At 42.5% G+C, this 20,127-nt stretch overlaps 1 protein-coding gene across 1 annotated transcript in view; it reads right to left on the reverse strand.

Moving 5' to 3' along the window:
- The window catches only part of SPAG16 (sperm associated antigen 16), a 372,092-nt gene that overhangs the window by 137,095 nt on the left and 214,870 nt on the right, over positions 1-20,127 (reverse strand). The window contains exon 13 of the mRNA XM_054515419.1: positions 16,586-16,712. Within this exon, the coding sequence (XP_054371394.1) occupies positions 16,586-16,712 (127 nt within the window). The remainder of the gene's footprint in view (positions 1-16,585; positions 16,713-20,127) is intronic.

Genomic DNA, 20,127 nt, shown 5'->3' on the forward strand with positions numbered 1-20,127 from the left:
GAGCTAATTTTTACTGGCTCCTTAGATGTATGCATATTAAAAATGCAGCATTTATAATTGCCAGCCATCAACCACCTAGTCAGTGCTGTTCTTGGAGTTTTTAATTATTTACTTCATTTGCATAGACACTCCAATTTATGATCAACCATTTGGTTATCAAGGGACAGTTTTAGCAATTCCTCTTTTGTGTTTTTATTTATTCTTTCTATATCCCCAGCAGGAGGGCTGAGAGGACCTTTGCCAAGGTAGGTGGCAGTGGGATGGGCTCATCCCCAGCCTCCCACCCTGCCTCATGGCCAGGTTCCATGGACACCTGCTGAACACCACCTTGGAGCATCACAATGGGGTACAAAAGCAGCCCTCCTACCCAATGCCCTTGCCTCCTCTTGCTGAAGGCCCTTGCCTGGTTCCTTGGCCCCAGAAGAGGAGGGAGGAGCTCACACCTGGCAGTGCGCTCCCTCTTTTGCTGCAGGTGCTCCGGCACGTTGTCCCAAAGCTGCTCTCCTTTGGGACTTCAGTCTGGGGCTGTGTTCTCCTCCTCCCACTGCTCCCTGAGGATACAAATACTGTGAAACCACCTCTAGTCCCGTCCTCCCTAGGGACCAGCAGCCTCTGCTGTTCCTGCTCCTAGGCAGACACTCCATTTTCTCCTCACAGTGCTGTCTGCTTGGGCACATGAGAAGGAGAGAAAACCTTGGGAGCTCTGCAGTGGCACAGGAGCCTGCCCCATGATGTGCCCTGGGCAGCCTGAGTGCAACTCCTGCTGCCAGCACATCCTCCAGGTGGACATCATCCCCCCAGGGAGCACCAGCCCAGGGGGACACTGACTCCTGAAAAGCCACCCAGTCTTTGGTTCATCCTGAAAAACAACCAAATTACCAAACTCAAGGCATGCTGCCTGTCCTCGGTGTTCCCAGTTGGGCCCAGCATGATTGATTTGCCACCCTGGTATCCCTGTGTCCTCCCTGGGCACCATGGCTGGTGACTTTTTGCAGACAGGACATCAGGCAGCAAAGGGGATGGGAGGGAGCAGCCCTGCCTGGCAGGAAGGGAGTTGATTACCAGTCCCTCTTTTTGCCAGGAACCATTTCTTTGCTGCAATTCATACTTTTCAACAGCCAGTCTCCAGAAGGCTTTGGGGGAAATGAGGGCAATGACACCAGAGATTACAAATCAATCACTACTAGAGAGCCTTTCATTTGGTAGAAGCTTCTAAGCAGAAAACGGATACCAAAAATATATAATATATCCTGATTTTTTGTTAGCAGTTTCCTTTCCTTAAGCTCTTTTATGCCCGTTTTTCTCTTGACACCACTGCTTACTTTGCTTTCACATCGATCTCTCTTACTACTTATTTTTCACTTATCCTTGATTTTATCTTTCTATCATCTTTCTCCCTCTTAACCTACACCATCCACAGTTATCTGGGAGGGAAGTATACTGTGGTATATCTACTCTACACTGTCATCTTCCTCTTGTTCCATCCTCAAAAATGGGACAGTAACACTGACAGAGGATGGAGCAAGGTCTACCTAATTTAGATTGTCCTGAAGTCATCACTTTGATCACTCTGCCTGCTTTTGGTCATGGCATTACGTGGGGTTTGGCACAGTAGGACCCATGCAACAAGGAAAAATTCCAGGCATGGAATGGGACATTCCTCACATATGGGACACTTCTCATCAGGGCAGGAATTGTTAAGGACCACCCCGGGTGCAGCCAGAAGGAATCAGAGCTGGGAACAGTGCTGAGCAGCCAGCTCTGATAGTACTCACATTTATGCTTTCTCTCATCATCTAATTTGCATCCTGTTATTAACAGAAGTGCTGTCAACAGGAATTGACAAAGTGGGAAATAGACCTCTTCTAACAACAATAAACCTGGTCAAGGAACAGGTCAGTTTAAATAAGTCAGCTGACACAAATTTGGTAAAATAATATCAGCACTGCTGAAAAACATATTTTATAAAGTTTAGGCTTACTGAATGAAAGCAACTTTCTGTTCTAAAATATTACTAAATTAAGATTTAAGTACATTGTTAGAAACTAAAAAATAGATCAAAATTGTCAAAGGGAAATAACCAAAATTCTGTAGACACTACAGTCTGCTTTTGCAGAACAGAGGTTACCTCCATGAATTGATACACAGAAAGTTTTCAACCTCTTGACTTTTCCTGCTAATCCCAATCATCCCAATCTTGCAGACAGCAGGCCACAGCTCATGGGGGGTACAGGAGCCTGAGTGACCCCTTTCACACATCCTGATACAAGATATGGGATCCAAGTGCTATTTCTCCATCCATTCTAGGATGAAACTGTTGACAGAGCTAGCTCCAGGCAGACATCCCTGGGCTGCCCAGGCCCTTGGCAGCAGAGCAGCTCCTTTGCCAGACACTGCACACCCTGAGCTCTGCCCACCTCAGGAATCCTTCCTGGGCATCTGCACTGAGCCCTCCCTGCTCCCCCCAGGGGATGGAGAAAATTCCCACCGGGATGCTACCCAGCACATGTGAGAAGCCTGCAAAGTGAAGATGTTTCCACAGAAATAATTGGATCAATCAGGTCTTATGATTAAATTCTCTTCCATCAGATAATATTCTAACCATGCTAAGAGTGATTTTGTGTTTAGGTCTCTAACATATGCTTAGCCTCTCTAATTATTTGGAAAACTATACTGTGTTTACTGTATTGATTCAACTATTGGAAATCTTGAGATTGCCATGAAATATTTCTTTTTATTATGCCATTTCTGAAGTTAAATATTGCTGAAAATAAATAGCAGGCAATTATTTTAATACCCTCTTACTGCACATTACTTATGAAGAGTGTTCTAAATTGCTAAAGACAGAACCAATTTATCTAAACAGAGTTATTTAACACCAGTGTGGACTAACTTTATATAGTCAGGTAAGCAGAAACTATGGAAGTCTTTCCTTTCCTGGTCTTAAATTAAGGAAAAGAGTTCTGCTTCAGAACAACTCAAAGCATTGACTTTTATACCAGAAAGACAAGATGTGCTCTATCAAAATCTCTGCTACTTTGGTGATGCTCATAGAGCAATTTGGTGCTATTGAGGAAGTTTGTATTTTATATACACATATATATAAGCACCATTTGCAATCCATGTTACCTGTACCTAATGAATTGATAAATTCCTCTAAGCTCATATACACAAGGGAAGAAGATTTACAGTAATGGAAAACAATTTTTGTTTTGGCTATGAAGGCTGGCAGAAAGCCACTGTTTTTCTGAATCTGTAATTTTATGCCCCTGTGTTCAGCAGATGTTTATCTAAATCATTTAAATCTGTCTTTTCTGTTTCAGACACATTTAGTATTAAGGAATGATCCCTGAGTAACAGCATACATTAAAAGTTAATTAAGAGGAAGTTAAAGAAGAAAGAATTACTTTTTTCATACCCCCAGCAGACATTTATTTCATTTTGGCAGGTTAAAAAATGAGAAAATTTGGAATAAGGTGTGAGAACTGGCAATGCGTATTTTTTGGGAAAAGCTTTATTATCCATTTCCTTACATGCTAATTAGGGAATGCAATCCACTTGCTAATGCTGAGTGAGTAAGAAATGTAAATTGCTCCATTAATTTGTTTAATAACCAAACTCTCAAAAGTGGTAAGTCAGACAGCAGATGGGGGCTGTCACCACAAACCCAGCCCAATTTTGAACATTACACCAGTACACACAATTTACTGCCTTCTCAGTTATCATCAGTGCCAAGTAATGCCTTTTAGATTTAATACAAAAATTTACTTTTGACTACTCATAAGTGTTTCTGGGGTAGAAAATAGATCTAGAAAAGGTGTGCAGCCCCATCCTCATAGACACACACTTTTACAGGTGTGTGGCAGCTGTTTAACTCTCCTGTACAGCAAGTCATACTCCACTGGAAACACCAGGGTCTAAATTAAAAGCAATATATGCATTTTCCTCCAGAAAAAGAGTATTTTCTGGATTAAAAAAAATACTCTGCAAGTTCACAGCAGTTCTTGCAATCTCCAATTTCTAAATTAGGAAAAGAAAGGTTTTAGAGGGACCCAATTTCACCAGAAAAATCAGCCCCTAAACCAAAATTATTCAAATATGTTACACATTTTCTCCCAGAATAAAACTGCTTAACTTTTTCCCCCCTCACAGTATCTTGCATTGCCAATCCCATTTCCTATGAACCTTTTTATAAACTCCAATTGCACTCTTACAAATACCACTGACACTTATTTGCACTTTAACTGTGTCAAATAAATTCCACCTGCATTTCCAAATGCAATGAGTTTTAAACTCAGCTTTCCATCTCAATCAGTAAAACCAGCTGCATGGCACCACTGGATGGAGCTGGGGAGTGGGAGAGCTTTGGCACACAAAATTTGGTCCAAATTTTGTCCATTTGGACAGGAATGGTCCTGGCCATTCCTGCACTTCCATAACATTTGCTAAAGCAACTCTTTGTTGCTTTTGCATAAATGTCATACAAACCAGGTAAGATTTAAATCAAAAGTAGGCCTTGGCACAGTTGTTTCAATATCCAGCACTGAGTAACCTCCTTTCCTGTGTTTGTTCAAAGTGCAGAATTGGCCCATTGATGCTGGACCATTGTCACCAGCACGGGAAGATCACACAGGTTTGTCACTGAATGTCACTGAATTCTGCTTCTTGCCTACCAGCTTTGTCCCAGTGCTTCCAATCTGAGTGTGATGTCTCATTTCTGAAAGATTATCGCTTCTCTATAAAACGTTTTCTGAGGGGAAAGAAACAATCAGCTGAGTAAGGGACTGGCATGTAAAATACTATCATTTGCAAAACACTGGCCTGAAACTCCCTTGGAGGCAGAGAAGCTGGGCTTGAGCCACAGAAGAGGGAAAACAGGAAAGCCATAATCACATATTTATTTTTAGAGAAAATGAGAAGCTAAATAAACTGTAAAGCCAGTCTTTACTGCTAAATCCTTTCTATCCTGACAACCACACTGAGCAGAGTGGGAACAGCCAGTTCCCAGGGGATCAACTGGTTCTACCTTTTCGGCAGTGCCTCATTCCTCCTGTGCTGGTGCCAGGATGCTTTGAGTCCTGAAACAATTAATTTCAGTAGTGCCACTGCCAGAAATCTGAACTTGAGAGACAATGATGCTGCTGCTGAAGATGGTTTTTCTGCTCCAGGTCTGAAATCACCCCGTAATCAAGAGGGGCTTTGGGACTGCTCTCCTGAAAAGAAGCTCCCAGACCTCAGCCTGCCAGGAAAGCGGGACACAAAACATCCAAACATAACATTTATGAGGGGATTAATGCACTCACAGTTGGATTTGTCAAGGGATGGTGTGGGACACTGGGATTTATGGCAGGGATGAGCAATTGCATGCTGACTGCCTTGATAAATGTGTGCCTTTGAGGGATGTCTAATTATTCCAAGGAAATAAAGGAGATGCCGGTATATACAGGAGAAGAAAACATGCAGAGGAAATTCTGTGAGCAATCCCAGGGCACTCAGAGGACAAGCCTGTTGTCAGCTGAAGAGCCTGGCAAATGTCACAGTGCAAGAAAACCTGGCTGTCAACTGCAATGACACAGCAAGTCACACCTCTGACTGGAACACTGTCTCCTTGATGGGAAATTCCAGATGGGCCCAGTGATGGAGACAGATGTCTTTCCACTGCCTCACATAAATTTCACATGCAATTAGCAGTGGATTCTTTGCTGCTGAGTGAGGGACACTCGGGGTGCTCAGGCTACCAGAAAGGACAGCTCTCCACAGAGTCACTTCTGGTTCTGACAAGGTCACAATTCCAGTGCCATGACACCACCTCATCTGCAAGGCAGCAAATGGACATGTGCTCCCATTTCTATAGGAAATGTGAAATCCCACCAGGATTGTTCTCCTGGAGCACTTTATGCTCCTTGTTGGGTCTCCTCTCCAGCAGCTCATGCCAATGTCTCCCAATCCACACTGACACTGTTCAACACCTGAAGCTCCCTCTCAGGATGTCTGTCATATTCTTCATCCTACCTCCACCATTTTAGCAATCAGCTCTGTCTCTCATCTGCATCAAATCAATCCTTTCTACAGAACAACCTAAAAACACGAGTGGAGAAAAAGATCTCAGCAAGAGAGAACTGAATATGTTGTATTTTAGAATATCAGTTGAAACATCTCAATGCTCCTTGGAGGTCCCTTCCAACTCAGCATATTCTATGATCTGCAGGTTGTTAGTACAGTGTAGTGGGATAGAATATAAGATAGTGTAGAAAGTAATCTTACCCCTTAGGAGTGGCAGCTGGGCCAATTATCAAAGATTAGGAGCAGGCCTGACTTTACCAAGCCACAGATGAGCAGAAGAGGGCTGTAAAAGAGTGGGGTGGCCCCTTGAGAAGGGAACTGGAGTCAGTTGGCTGCTTTGTGAAGAAGAGAGAGTCAGTGCTCTGAGAGCTGCCCACAAGAAACACCAAGGGGTTTGAAACTTTTGTGATAAGGAGACAGCAGTATGGAACCCCTGCAATAAGATGACAACAGTACAGCACACTGACAGGGCAAGACTCTCATGTTTTGATGTGCTTTTCTCATGCCTTATTGTAAACAGCAGGGCAACCCCGATGTCTGGGAGGAATGATGCATCTGACTCCATGATATCAGCAGGATAATTTATTACTTTATTGTACTACATCTAAATTTTATTATACTACATCTAAACTGAAACTGCACAAGCACTCAACCCAACTCAACTGCCCAGAATCTCGGGACTGTCAGCCGGCAGTCCCGACACACACGCATGGATTCACTTGGCCAATGAATCCAAACACTCACACCAGAAGCCAATCCCCAACTGCCTTCAGGTAAACAATCTCCCACAATGCATTCTACTTGTTCCAAAACACAGGAGCAGTAAATGAGATAAGAGTTGTTTTTTCATTTCTCTGAGGTTCAGAGAATGTGAACTCCAGAAAATCCTTGGGAAGTTGTGCCTTGCTTTTCTCTGTGAAGAGAAATGTGGCCACGATGCCCAACCCTGCAGCCCAGGGGTGCAAGGGGAGATGGAAGAGAGGTGAAGGGATATGGTGATGTGATGTGCTTAACACTCACATGCAAATCCCTGGGGCTGTGAAGAAGCCAAGAATCACCTCCTAAATTCCATATCTGTATTGCAATGGACCAACCCCACTGCCTCTTAACACAAAACATCCTCAACTACTAATCATGCTTCTAAATGTGGCAGAGGAATTCAGCTGTAATCAGAGGGCTGCATTTTGGCCTTGGACTACAGCATGAGAACAGCACCTCCCTGTGCTGCTGCCTTTAGGGTGTCAGAGCACAGAACTGATTCACACCTCTGAGTGCCTGGCAGCTCCCATACATGAAATATGCACCACCAAAATTCCATCCTTTGGGCAACGTTTGAAGTGTGAATTCCCACTGCAGACCTTCACCATCCATCAGTGCTCCATGGGGTGTTCTACCCAAAACCAATTTGGCAGCCTACAGCTTTTCCTGCAAAACCAGGGCCCTCAGCTATTCTGCACATGATAAAATTGACCACTTAAGCTTTCTTGAACCAACAAGAAAATATTTTTATGTAAATACCCCTTACAAGGTCTGAAATAGCTGAAGTCATCCCAAAGGTCTGCCTGCTTCTCAGTTCAAGCCATTTCTCAGGCAGTATCTGGTTACTCTTATGAAAAGAACTTGAAGCCCAAGGCAGCCATCCCCTGAGGCTGTGGGGAGCCAGAGTGGGAATAAATGTATCCACAAGCACTTAAAAGGGAGTAATCTATATAAACACATCAAGTCATCACCAATATTTTGATTCAGTTCTTACCAAACTGAAAACCTAATAATTGAAAATGTATTACTTGATGTTATTGATAGAAGAAGGGAAATTGATTTGTAAGGTTTGGAGTTTGTTTGGATTTTAATAGATCTTTTTGAGAATGTGTAGCCACAGTCATCATGGTGTTTAACTTCACAGATCAGCAGATTCATCTAGTTCTCTCCCAACCTGAGCTGCATAGGAATTCCCTCCCTCTCCCCCTCCACGACTGCCTCATCCAGAAGAGGATTTGGTTTGGAGCAGGTCCATTGAAGCAGAATCCAGCTGCAGCCAGCACAACAATCACTATCCAACAGTGTTAAGTGGTCTTTTGGAAATTTTTCTGGCAAACACCTTCGTGCTCCCCTCCCTGCCACCTTCCCCACCTGTAAAAATCCATGGACCAATCTGACTGGCACTTAAACCCTTACTTCTCACACCTATAAATAATAGTAATAAAATATAAATGCTCAGTGTAGTACAAAGCATTGTTTATGACATTAAACAATAACATAATAGCTCCAGTGAAATTTTGTGCTCTTTGGCTGAAGTTTCTGGCTTCTGCCCTGGGCTCTCAGCTGTCCAGAGCAGAAACATGCTACAGTTCCCTATCTCCTACTGCACTTCACACACCAGAGGCCTGGTCTAGAAGAGACGTGTTAATAAAATATCAACTAAGTAAATTTAGCCATTATTTTAAATTAATTTAGGTACTGTGTGGTCAGTGGTCATCTGGTAGACATATTATTACACACATGCACACACCAAATTGCTTTTTTGCTAATGACTCATTTGTTCTATTCCTGCCTGTTTCAAAAAAGCAATTAAGTTGGAAATGACCTTTTGAAGATTGTACTTGTGGACCAATCTTTTCATTTTTAATTACTTACTTTGGTTTAATTGTTACATTAGGAACTATTAAGAAAGCAGCCAGCTTCATAATCAATAATTTAATTAGAGTTTTAGGACCAAGAAGTCAATGCAAATGTTATTCTGCAGCCAGGCCTTTCCCAAAGCCTTTGAAAGAACTTTACTCCCATTTTGTTTCAAAGTGACATTGGCCACATAGAAATCAAACTCATTCTTACTGCAATATTTCCTGCCCACACATTATGGGTGGACACAGGCAGCTGCTAAGAAGTTCACATTCAGGTCAATCTTCACTCTGCTCAGGCAGGAGCACAACCTGCTTCCCTCACTCCATTTCCCTCATTTTTATTTCACCCATGCTCCCCAGACCCGTTGCCAGGAGCCACACAGTGCTTACTGGAACCCATGGCCAGACTTCCAATATGTTACATTAATCTATTTATAGCTCTCTAATTACTACTAACATTCAAAGACAAGCAGCAAGTGACAACAGATGAAATCTGCCTCAATGGGTGGTGAATTAATGCCCCCCTTCCCTCCAGTGCTTCTCTCTGCCTGCCCTTGCAAGTTCACAACCCAGCAGTGCAGGGAGCTGCCAGTGCAGTGGGAATTGCAGGGCCTGAGGTGTCCCTTGCTTGGGATGACAGAGCTGTGGATCACATGGCTCCATCACTGCACACTGCCTTGCTCAGCAGCAGCTCCCACCACCCATCACCCCACCACCCATTGTCACAGACATATATCATGAAAAATCATTAGGATCTTTTCTCCTGAGAAGCTGAGAGGCCTCAGGAACAAAATGTGCACAATGATTATCTGCTGCTGTGGAATGCAACAGGTGCATCTGTGATTGGTCTCATGTGGTTGTTTCTAATTAATGGCCAATCACAGTCCAGCTGGCTCAGACTCTCTGGTCAGTCACAAGATTTTATTATTCATTCAATTTTTTTCTATTCCTTGCTAGCCTTCTGATGAAATCCTTTCTTCTATTCTTTTAGTATAGTTTTACTATAATAGATATCATAAAATAATAAATCAGCCTTCTGAAACATGGAATCAAGATTCTCGTCTCTTCCCTTGTCCTGAGACCCCTGTGAACACCACCACAACCCACCACCCACCATCCATCACCATCCATCAGCCATCCTGGGCAGAGGAAAGCAGCACAGGGATGAGAGGGAACCTTGAGCCACAGCAGAAGCTTTGCTAGAAGGCCCTGAGCCCTGCAGGGCGGCAGCAATGGAGGCAATCCACGTGCTGGGAGCTTTGGGAGCAGGGCAGCAAACAGGGATTGCAGGACAGGCACTGCTATACCTTGCTAGGGATGGATCACAGGGCTGCTCCCACCCTGGGAAAGGCAGGGATGTGAGAAGGAGCCAACACTTGCTCCAAGACACCCAGTCTTGACACTAAGTGAAAGCCAGGCTGGGCTGCACTGCAAGAAGCTCTGGAGGGTGCAAACTTTGGAGGAAACTCCTGCAGAGCCCCTGGGGAAACCATGACTGCACAGGAAGGAAAGTATCCAGCTGCAGAGGATCCTGGTGCTCTTGGAACTGGCTCAGCAGAGAATGGTCAAGGCCTCAGGACTGCCAGAGCTCAAGGAACATTTGGATAATGCTTCAGGGACAGGGTGGGATTGCTGGGGATGGTGCTGTGCAGAGCCAGGAGCTGGACTGGATGGTCCTTGTGGGTCCCCTTCCAGCTCAGCAGATCCTGTGATTCTCCAGCAGGAGCTTAAATGACTGTGAATATCATGATGGAAAGTGTTACTTTAATCTAACCTCACTGCCATTTATACATTTCACATGAATTGCAAGCCAAGCTGGAGATTTAGGCTTTAACACACAGAACTGTCTTGTCCTCTCCAAGACTTCCCTTTGAAATTAAAAATGTAGCTTTTCTGTGTTTTGGCAAAAAGGCAGAGGAAGACAACTCATTAATGGGCTGAATTCCCACTGGCAACAGGACTCAGACATCCACTGGACAGAACTGGGCATATCAGTGAACAGGAACAGCTTAATAAAACAATTCTAACCTTTTAAGGGTCACTAATTCACATGGAGCTTTAGAATCATGGAATCACTTTGCTTGGAAAAGACTTTTAAGATCATCAAGTCAGGCTGTTGAGCTCTGCAGAACAACCTGTCTGATTCTAAAAGGTTTAGTCTGGTTTAAACCTAGTTTAACAGGGGGCAAAGCCTGTGGGATCAGCTGATTATACAGTCTGGTAAACTGCTGATTTAATGGGTTGATTTGGAAGAACAGATAAAGAAGGAACAGGTCCAAGGGAAAGACATAGTTCCAGTGTGAGGGTGATCCTGGGGACAGCAGCCACACACAGTTTGAAGGGCAGTGGTTTTCCTGCCTCTCAGGAAGAGAAAAAAACCACAGCAAAACCAGAACATTGGATATTTTCTTGCTTGTATCTGGGTCAACTGATCCAACTGGCACTTATATGTTCATTATTTGAAATATTTTATTGCAATCTGCCTTTTTCACTGAAGTTGTTTTGATATAAAGTCAGAATGTAGCATTTTTAAGAACTACATTGACCAAATCAAACTTTTTTTTCCCAATTGTTTTTCATTATTAGAAAGAAATTTTGACTTTTTTCTCAACCATACTTCTGGTTTTTAAAAAACTGGCACTAAGTTTCTAGGAAAGCATCCCAAACAGATTTAACATAAACCTTTTCAAGTTGTACTTTTGTCTTTGTGATACTACTTCTGGGAGCAAACATAATCCGTATTCATAACTATTTGTTCTTGATTTCATATTTCACTGTGACTCAAATTCCTTTTCATGTGAAGACAGGGAGTTTTAAAATATGAACCCATTATTTACAAATGCACAGAATGAGGAACACAGAATTTGTTACACTTCATGCCAGGAACTGGACTTACCCTTGCACATCCCTTATTTACAGCAGCATAATTCAATTGCACTGGGAGATTTGGAGTTTGCATGGAAGAGCTCTTTGTCTCCAACACTGACAACTTCAATCTTTGACCTACTTTTGAAGAGGATTGATTTGGACCTTAAACTGCCTGTCAAAGGTTTTTTAAATGACCCAGCCTGTCTATCCACTCAGCTCATGAATTCATTCCTTGGGAGTTCAAAAGGGTTCAAATAAAACTGACAAATCCAATACTCTGAGGAGATTCTGACTGATAATTTTGTGTCTAAGGTGTTTACTTGGGGATAAATCAACTGAAATAGGCTAAAAATTATAAAGACAGCCAGATTGCTTTTCAAAATCACTCCCTTTTGCCTGCTTAATGCTTCTCTCTTGATCCTTAAATTCATTTTTTCCTGAATTTGCCTCGTGAATGACCATTTCAAAGGGACACAGCCAAAGAACCCCCCACCACAGGCAGAATCCCTGAAAAGATCTGGGTGTTCCCATGTGCTTTAAGTCTTCTGACAAAAATGTTCTGACAAAATCCATATTGAAAAGCAAAACGTCTACAAACTAATTTATATTTCACTGGAAGAAAAAAAAACTACAAGAGGATATGTAAGGGAATTACTAATTTAGAAATTACTAAATAGTGATAAAATAAACACTGGAAAGTAAGTGGTCTAAAAGATAATTTAATTTGAAGAAAATAGATTTAAAAGGTTATCTAAGGAAATTATCAGTTTGGAACAATTTCCCAGTTTAACCAAAAGTTAACCAGCTTTGAGCTGCAACAGGAACCCCAGCAAGGCTGTCCCAGGCCAAAGACATCCCAGGGTGGGAGAGGATGGGCAGTATTGTGAAGGAGAAAATTGCAAGGCTGCAGCTTAGATCAGCATCCTTGTAATTATTCTACATCCATATGAAACACACAGGCAGCCAAGTGCTCATCATTAAAATGCTGCAGCACAGCTGGAAACCTCAGCCAACAGCTCAGAAACTGCCCTGTGCATGGATTTATTTATTCTCTGGTAGGACACAGAGTGAAAAGCCCTTAGAAATGGCCACTGTCCTCAAACGACCCATGTGCCTTCAGCCAGAGCCCTTTTACAAAGGAAAAAATGCAAACGACCACCCCCAGATTCTTGGGGTTCACTCTGCTCTTTCTCTGGATGAACAGATGGATCATTTTGGGACCTCTGGGGGGCAAAATGCAAAGGCAAGGATGAACAGAGCAGGGCCTGGACTGTGACACTCCTCAGAACCTGCTGCTGGGGTTGCTGAGTGCTGCTGCTTGCCCTGCCAGGTGGGACATTCATTTGGGTTTCTCTGCTGTCTCCCACAGACCTAATTGTGTGAGAACTCCATCAAACTCAGCCAATGCTCAAGAGCCATTAGCACACCATGATAGGCAGGCACTGGAGCACAGAAGCTGCAATTTATTAACTACTGCTCTAAAAAGGGCTGTGCCTAAGAAGCTCTTCTATCCAAGGCCACATTTGAAGACAGAATATTACCCTAGAGAAGCCCCTGGCAGCCTCTTGCTCTTTGCCCTGACTATTCCTCCCCAATGAATTCCTGTGGATGTGGTGCAGCCCCAGAGCCCCAGGCTGCCCTGCTGGATGAAGTGTGGTGCACCAACTCAGGAACCATTCCCAGGGGCTCAGAGATGCAGTTTCTCCACAGCCATGCACAGATATCCCTGCAGGAGCCCATAGGAGCCTCTGCCTGCATTCCCAGAAGGGGAAACTGCAGGAGCCTCTGAGGAGGAAAATGGCCAGAGCTGGGTTTTTACTGGGAGCTTCTTGCTGCTGTTCAGGCGTGATTTTGGGCAATTTAATTCTGGTTTTTTTGTTTTTTTTTTTTCTTTTTCCTATGAGATTGGTGCCTGCATTATTCATCAAGGACCACACTACCTTGCAACTTCTAACTTTTGGTTCTGCTGTTCAGCCCACAAATTACTGACAAGGACACAATTTGATGTGCAGAGCCAGAACTGGCATCTGGTCACTGTGCTGCCTTCGTCATCTTTGACCCAAATAGAAAAAAGTTGACATCCTTGATGTCTTCCTCCCTGAATATCAGAGGTATTAGTCTGACAGTGGAATGGGATCCTTTTATTGGTGTTATGCAGCAGTCTTTCTGCAAACAGAATGCAGAAAAACCAGGTCTCATCTTAAATCACTCAGCTGCACTGCATAAAGAAATAGATCCTGGATAACTAAAATATTAAACTTGAGTACCAATGAGCAGTAGAGACCAAAATGGACACGAATTATCAAACAAGATCTCAAATGCTTGTTATTTCAACAAATGGAATAGAAATAGAGCATTGTATGAGTGTGACTTTTTACAGAGCTCTGTGTGTGCTGAACTTTGTTCACAAGAGCAGTGTCACTGACGTAAATGGGCCTCTCCTGCTAAAGACACACAGAATTCTTCCCAAATCCTCACTGGACACGTTCCTCAGGGCATTACTACCAAAAGCTGCCTTTTAAATGACAGTCTCTCCGCAATGTTTTCAAAAATGAAATATCCAGTTATAAAATCTGACATTTCAAAAATCAGAACACATGAGATAGTTACTAAATCAATAAGTTTCGAACATGTAGAATGAAAAATGAGTATTTTTTTTCCTCCCTTCTATTAAATTATTTAAGCGTATAAATATTTGCTATCTCATCTGTGTGAAAAAAGAGCAGAGGTTCAAGCTTGGCTCAAATGGTGTCGAGACAAATGTGAGCAGTCCCAAGAAATGGCTCCTGAGGCTGTGGGAGATGCAGAGGAGTGGCAGGTCCCTCATCATGGCAGGAATTAACCCAGGCAGGGGAACTTGGACTCAGCGGGTCAGGGGCTCTTCTGCATCTCTCCCATTCATCACTGGACACACTTAGCAATTCATGAGTGGAGATGCTTTCCCTGATGTGTCAGTGAGGAACTGTTCTGGTGAAAAGCCAGAACACGCTTGTCTTTCTACGAAACTGGCACAAGGAGGAATAAATTCTGCAGCTTATCTTGGCACCAGAGCCATCAGCTTCACTGGCAAGAACTTCCCACCAGAGAACTGCAGCCTGGGTTTCCACATCTGATCTACTGCCTGTCTGGCACAGCACAAGCATGGTTCCTGCCCAAATCCAACACCAAAGCTGTAATTCTCCCTCAGTGTTTGGAAAGAGCCACAAGTGCAATTCATCTTTCTCTGTTCTCACTTTCCTATAGACAACATAGCCCTTAGGTTTAAAATTAGAGTCAATGTGATTTTTTTAAACCACTGGATGGATCTTTGTAATCCAGGAAAACAAAAAAAAAGAGGAAAAGTAACACCCTGCATTTCCAAAGTCTGCAGGCTGCATTAGAGTTCTACCTTAGTAATTACAAAGATTTATGTTCCATCCTGCCCCAAATCCAGAGCTCATTGTCCATTCAACTTACACTGCTCTGACTTAGAGTTCTCTGTATCCATTATCTTTAATAATAAAGAGCTGACTGCACTTAATGATGGAAGAGCAAGATGTGATTAGCAATAGGAATCTGATTTATGAGAAAACAAACCCGAGCGTGGTTTTCATGTTTCATTAGAAGTATCTTAAATGTACTCCTTAATGCTAATTGATCTCACAGAGATGAGCAAATACTCTATTCCTAATTAATGGGATAAAATAATTCATCTTCTTTCTGGAGGGAACATTTAATATCATTCAGCATTTAGAGGGAGGTGGCATCTTGACAGGGATTTCACCACCTCAAGTGAAGTTTCTCTGTGAGCATTTATTCCAAACCTGCAAGATTTCCCACTGGACATGGAAAAAACTCAACAGCATGCATACACAACAAAATGCCATATACAACGTTTTCTTTTCACAAAAGTCTTTCCTATCTTAGCTAAATTACCCAAAGCTGAAAAACAATATTGGTGAGCAAATATAGAGGCTTTTTCCTTATGTTTGTCAAAGGAAAACTCCTTGATGACTCTGTTAATTTGCTATAAGCAGGAGATTACTGAGATATTTGCAAGCTAAAGTTCCTTGCAGGATTTATTGAAAACAAAACGAAGCAGAAATCTATTTTTCCATTAAGCATTTCACTTTTGTTTGTATTGCAATAATTTTTTTCCTCTTTTTGAATTATTCATATTTGGATATCAAATATTCCTACAAACCAATGCATTTAGGAATAATGAGTCCTGACTAGTTTCATTTTAACTCATTGTGCTTTCTGACCAGGATTATTATTATTATTATTATTAAATGACCTTCTATTCAGTCTGTTTCCATAATCCATAAATAGAAATTGCCTAATGAGCATTTCAAGTATTCCAGTGTCATTTCCATGGCAGTTTTTCCTATCCTGTGTTTGTATAGCTCTGATGACAACACCATTTAATCCACAGCAACAGCTCTGCCTGCTTCCTCTCAAATCCCTTCCTGAATACAACCTTCTGCATTTGAGGCTGGAATCTTGTACCTTTGCACTGAGTGGCTATAACATCAACTGAAGAATTAATTTGAGAACTTCAAAAGTTACTCCATACCACAGAAACAGCTATAATTATTAGATTTTCTGATGAAAGAGGAAAAAAAAATCCTTTTGCCTTGTTCTCATGTTCTACTTGAACAGGATTTGCATATTTGGTTTGCAAAGCAGCAGGGACAAATACACTCTCCAGTATATTCAATCCATTTTTACCCATTCCAAAGAAAGAAGCTAGAGAAGAACAAAGGAGGAGATGCAGAGTTTCTCTCACCACCTGCAGTGATATGATATGGAGAAAATAATGCATGTTCCATGAGGAATCAGCAGAGTTCTGGAGGAGGGGAGGCAGATTCCTTCGAGAGGAAGTGTTACATGGTGACATTTTTGGTCAGAAGATAACAAGTGTATTAGTGAATATTTTACTGGCACATCACCCTCACTTTCTATTTTGATTTCACACTGGGTTTTATTTTTCTCATGTCACACATATCACTAAATCCTGAATTCAGGAAAGACCAAGGCAAAGCCTTGCCTACCTTTCTGACATCCCAGAGAGACAAGGTCTTGTCAGCAGAGCTGGTGACAACGGTGCTGGACAAGGGCAGGAACTCGATGCTGTTGACTGAGTCCTTGTGGCCACGCAGGGTGTACCTGCACCTCTCACTGCAAGAGAAGAAAACAGGAATGCAGCACCCTCCACTCAGGGTAATATGATCCACAGACAGCTTTAGGTGAATGCAGAACACATTTTGTGCATCTCTGGAAAAATGAACACTGACAATGATTCCTCACCCAAACACTGCACCATGGAGACAGCTACAAACCCCAACCCATTGGTGTTCACTTCCTAGTAAGGAAGGCTGGAGCAGGAAGGCATAAAGAAATGAAAAGTGGCTTTTAAAAGATTGAATCCTAAGGAGGAACAATGAAAGCACCACTTTGTGTTCCCTGGGTGGATCCTCAAAAAACCTTGTTGATGCAGAACTGAAAGGGAATGTGAATGAAAAGGTAGGATAGAGACAGCACAGTTTCCTTTTTATAGACATGAAATTCCTTTTTGTCAAAAGGCCTGAGAGATCTATTGGACTATGCCCACATGCCCTCTGAAGAAAGCCAGTGAGTGCTGGCAACCTGGTTTTCCTCTCTGCACAAAAGCTTAGAGAAAGCAAGTGGTGCCTGGGAGCTCTTTACTGAGGGTGAAGTCTTGTTCCTGTGGACACCCCAAACCCCTTTTCCCTGAAGGAGAGGTCTCTGGCTATGGATGAACCACTCCAGAGGCCATTGTAAGCTCCAATTTCTTAAAGCAGAGGTGAGGGAACAGAGGTGCACCCCTAGAAACGAGGTGTTCATCATGAACTGACAGCTCAGATGAAGTGTCAGTGTGCCACCTGTGAAGTGGTTCTGAAAGTTCTTTCAAGGCTGAAGATACCCAGCCACTGCACCTCCTCCCAGCTGAGCAGCTGAGCAGTAACACCCTACAGCTTTTGGGCTGCCTTTCTCACCTCTTTGCTTTGTTTTCTTTGAATGAGTTAATTTCTGGGACAACTCTGTTGGTCTTTCTCAGCTGAGGGGATGGACCTGATACAGATGGAACCCCAGACAGGACGCTTTTCCCATTGTAGGAAAGTGGACACAACCATGATGACACTGCTGTGGAGAATCAGTTCTCTCACCAACAGCCTGACCTTGGCTGTACAGCTGTAATCCCAGGAAAGCTTTTTGGGTTTTGCTTTGCCTTCTGTGTAGAGACCAGAGCAGAACATTCCTTAAACTGGAGTTGAGGTGAAGACAAGGAAGAGCCCAAGGATGCCCCATCCAGACAGCACAGAAAGTGACAGAAAAATCTTAAACTTAAATCTGAGTTTAAGTAATTTAAGATTACTTAAACTCAGCAGACTGGCACAGGCTTAACTCCTTCAGGAGTGTGTCAAGAGGGGGGATGATTGAAATAATCCAGGATCCATCACTCATTATTAAACAAGGGCATCACTCCATGATTTCTTCAGATATATGTAAAACTTAAGTGTGTAGTATTTGTATTGTTATATCCTGTGAAAACACACAGGTAGGGGAGCATACTGTAGAAAAAACTAATCAATGTAAACTCAGTAGCAGCTCTATCCTCTTTGTTCAGCTGAGTCAAAAATAGTATGAAAAAATAAAAGCCAACAACTCATCATAAATTACTGCAGCTTTCAGCAAGAGCTCAGAATTTTATTCCCTGCTCATGTGATTCTGACAGTAGAAACACACCTCCCTGGAGCTGGCTGCTGAATATATCACTGGGGCTTGCAAATTAGATTACTGGGTGGCTCCTAACAGAGAAATTTCTTACAATATTTATTAAGGAAGCTGTCAGCAGAGGGGAACTAAAGATGTGATTTTTCTGCCTTTTTTTTTCCCCTGCCTGTATGTCCCCAGAAGGCTTTCAGAGCTCTTGCCAGTTCTGTACCACCAGCACAGGAGCTCAGTGTCTGCAGTGAGGGGCAGGCCAGGAGAGCTGCACGGTTGGGATGGACACTGCCCTGAGCACAGATCTAACCCAGAGACTCCTCAGATCTGTGCTTTTCCATTTGCCACTCTGCAATGATATCCTGTGCTCAACACCAAGCCTGTCCCCACAAAGGCAGAGCAGAAGGGAAATAAGTAGCTTCTGAGGAGAAAGATTATCCAGGAAATAGATTTCAAGGAAATATTAGATTCCACTGGTATCATTTTACAGAATCTATGTTTTTCTATTATAGATAATACATTATACCACCCAGTGTTATCTGTTATATAGACTACATGTATTATTTTGTCACAAGGACTCATTTTAAACTAGACATAAAGTGCTTGGCTGTTAGAACTTGGTGTACAAGGTATCTGATATTCATGATCACTTGATATATGACAGTAAAATAGCTTCAGTAAAATAATTCTTTTGTCTCACAGTCTCATTGCAATGTTTTACACCACAAATATGCCTTTTCCATCTCAGATCTTACACCTTATTTGTGCCTAGGAATGCCATTTTTTAAAGGTGCCCAATCATTTCCAGCTTGCATGTTCCAGTGTAAAGGCTCTGAGCTGCTGAACAGTTTCTGACAAGGAAAATCCTGCTGCATTTTTTTTGTGGGCACTTTGCATTTTTGAAAACATAGACAGCTTTCCTTACCACAGTGTGAGAGTGGTTCCATTGGAAGAAAGAGGAAAAGAACAATATCTTCAACCTGCTTGACTGGGCTTGGGGTGAAAGAACACAGGAAAAGGGAGGCAGTTAAAGGAAAAGAAGATATTTTGTTTGTCAGGCACTGATGTAAGATCTGGACCGTCCCTGGCACACAGGCTGCAAGAACAGGCTTGTGAGAGATTAATTAGGTGCCAAAGCAGCAAGGCCCATTCAGAATCCCTTAGCAAGGTGAAAATGGACTGATGATGTGATGGACCATGACAGCAGCAGAAGGGAAGGAAATGATTTGCACTTTTCCATCAGGAACACAAACACCCAGCCCTGATGCAGCCTCTCTCCTTCCCACTTCCCTATCACTGCACTCTGATGAGCTCTGGCTCTCAAGATCTCATTTACCACTATGATAACTGACTGACTGAATATTTCTGAGAACCTTTCCCCAATGCTACATAAAATAAATTCATCTTTCCTTCCAGCTGAGACATAATTTCAGCAAGATTGTCTTGTACCAGCTATCTTCTGGTGAGAAAGGGCAGCAATTTATCTAGATGTTCTTTTTCCATGAAAAAAGAAGTTGATGTGAAGGGTAGAGTATCACCCTGCTTTTTCATGGAAGCTCATGTTTCTATCCAATGGCACAAGTTTATCTACATTAGAATAAACCTGTAGTGTTTTTTTCATGGAAGCTCATGTTTCTATCCAATGGCACAAATTTATCTACTTTATTATAAATCTGTAGTGTTTTTTCATGGAAGCTCATGTTTCTATCCAATGGCACAAATTTATCTACTTTATTATAAATCTGTAGTGTTTTTTCATGGAAGCTCATGTTTCTATCCAATGACACAAGTTTATCTACATTAGAATAAATCTATAGCTACGTGCACTGGGTATTTTTCTCATTGT

This window comes from Molothrus ater, chromosome 7 (genome assembly GCF_012460135.2).
Source record: "Molothrus ater isolate BHLD 08-10-18 breed brown headed cowbird chromosome 7, BPBGC_Mater_1.1, whole genome shotgun sequence".
NCBI classification, from domain to species: domain Eukaryota; kingdom Metazoa; phylum Chordata; class Aves; order Passeriformes; family Icteridae; genus Molothrus; species Molothrus ater.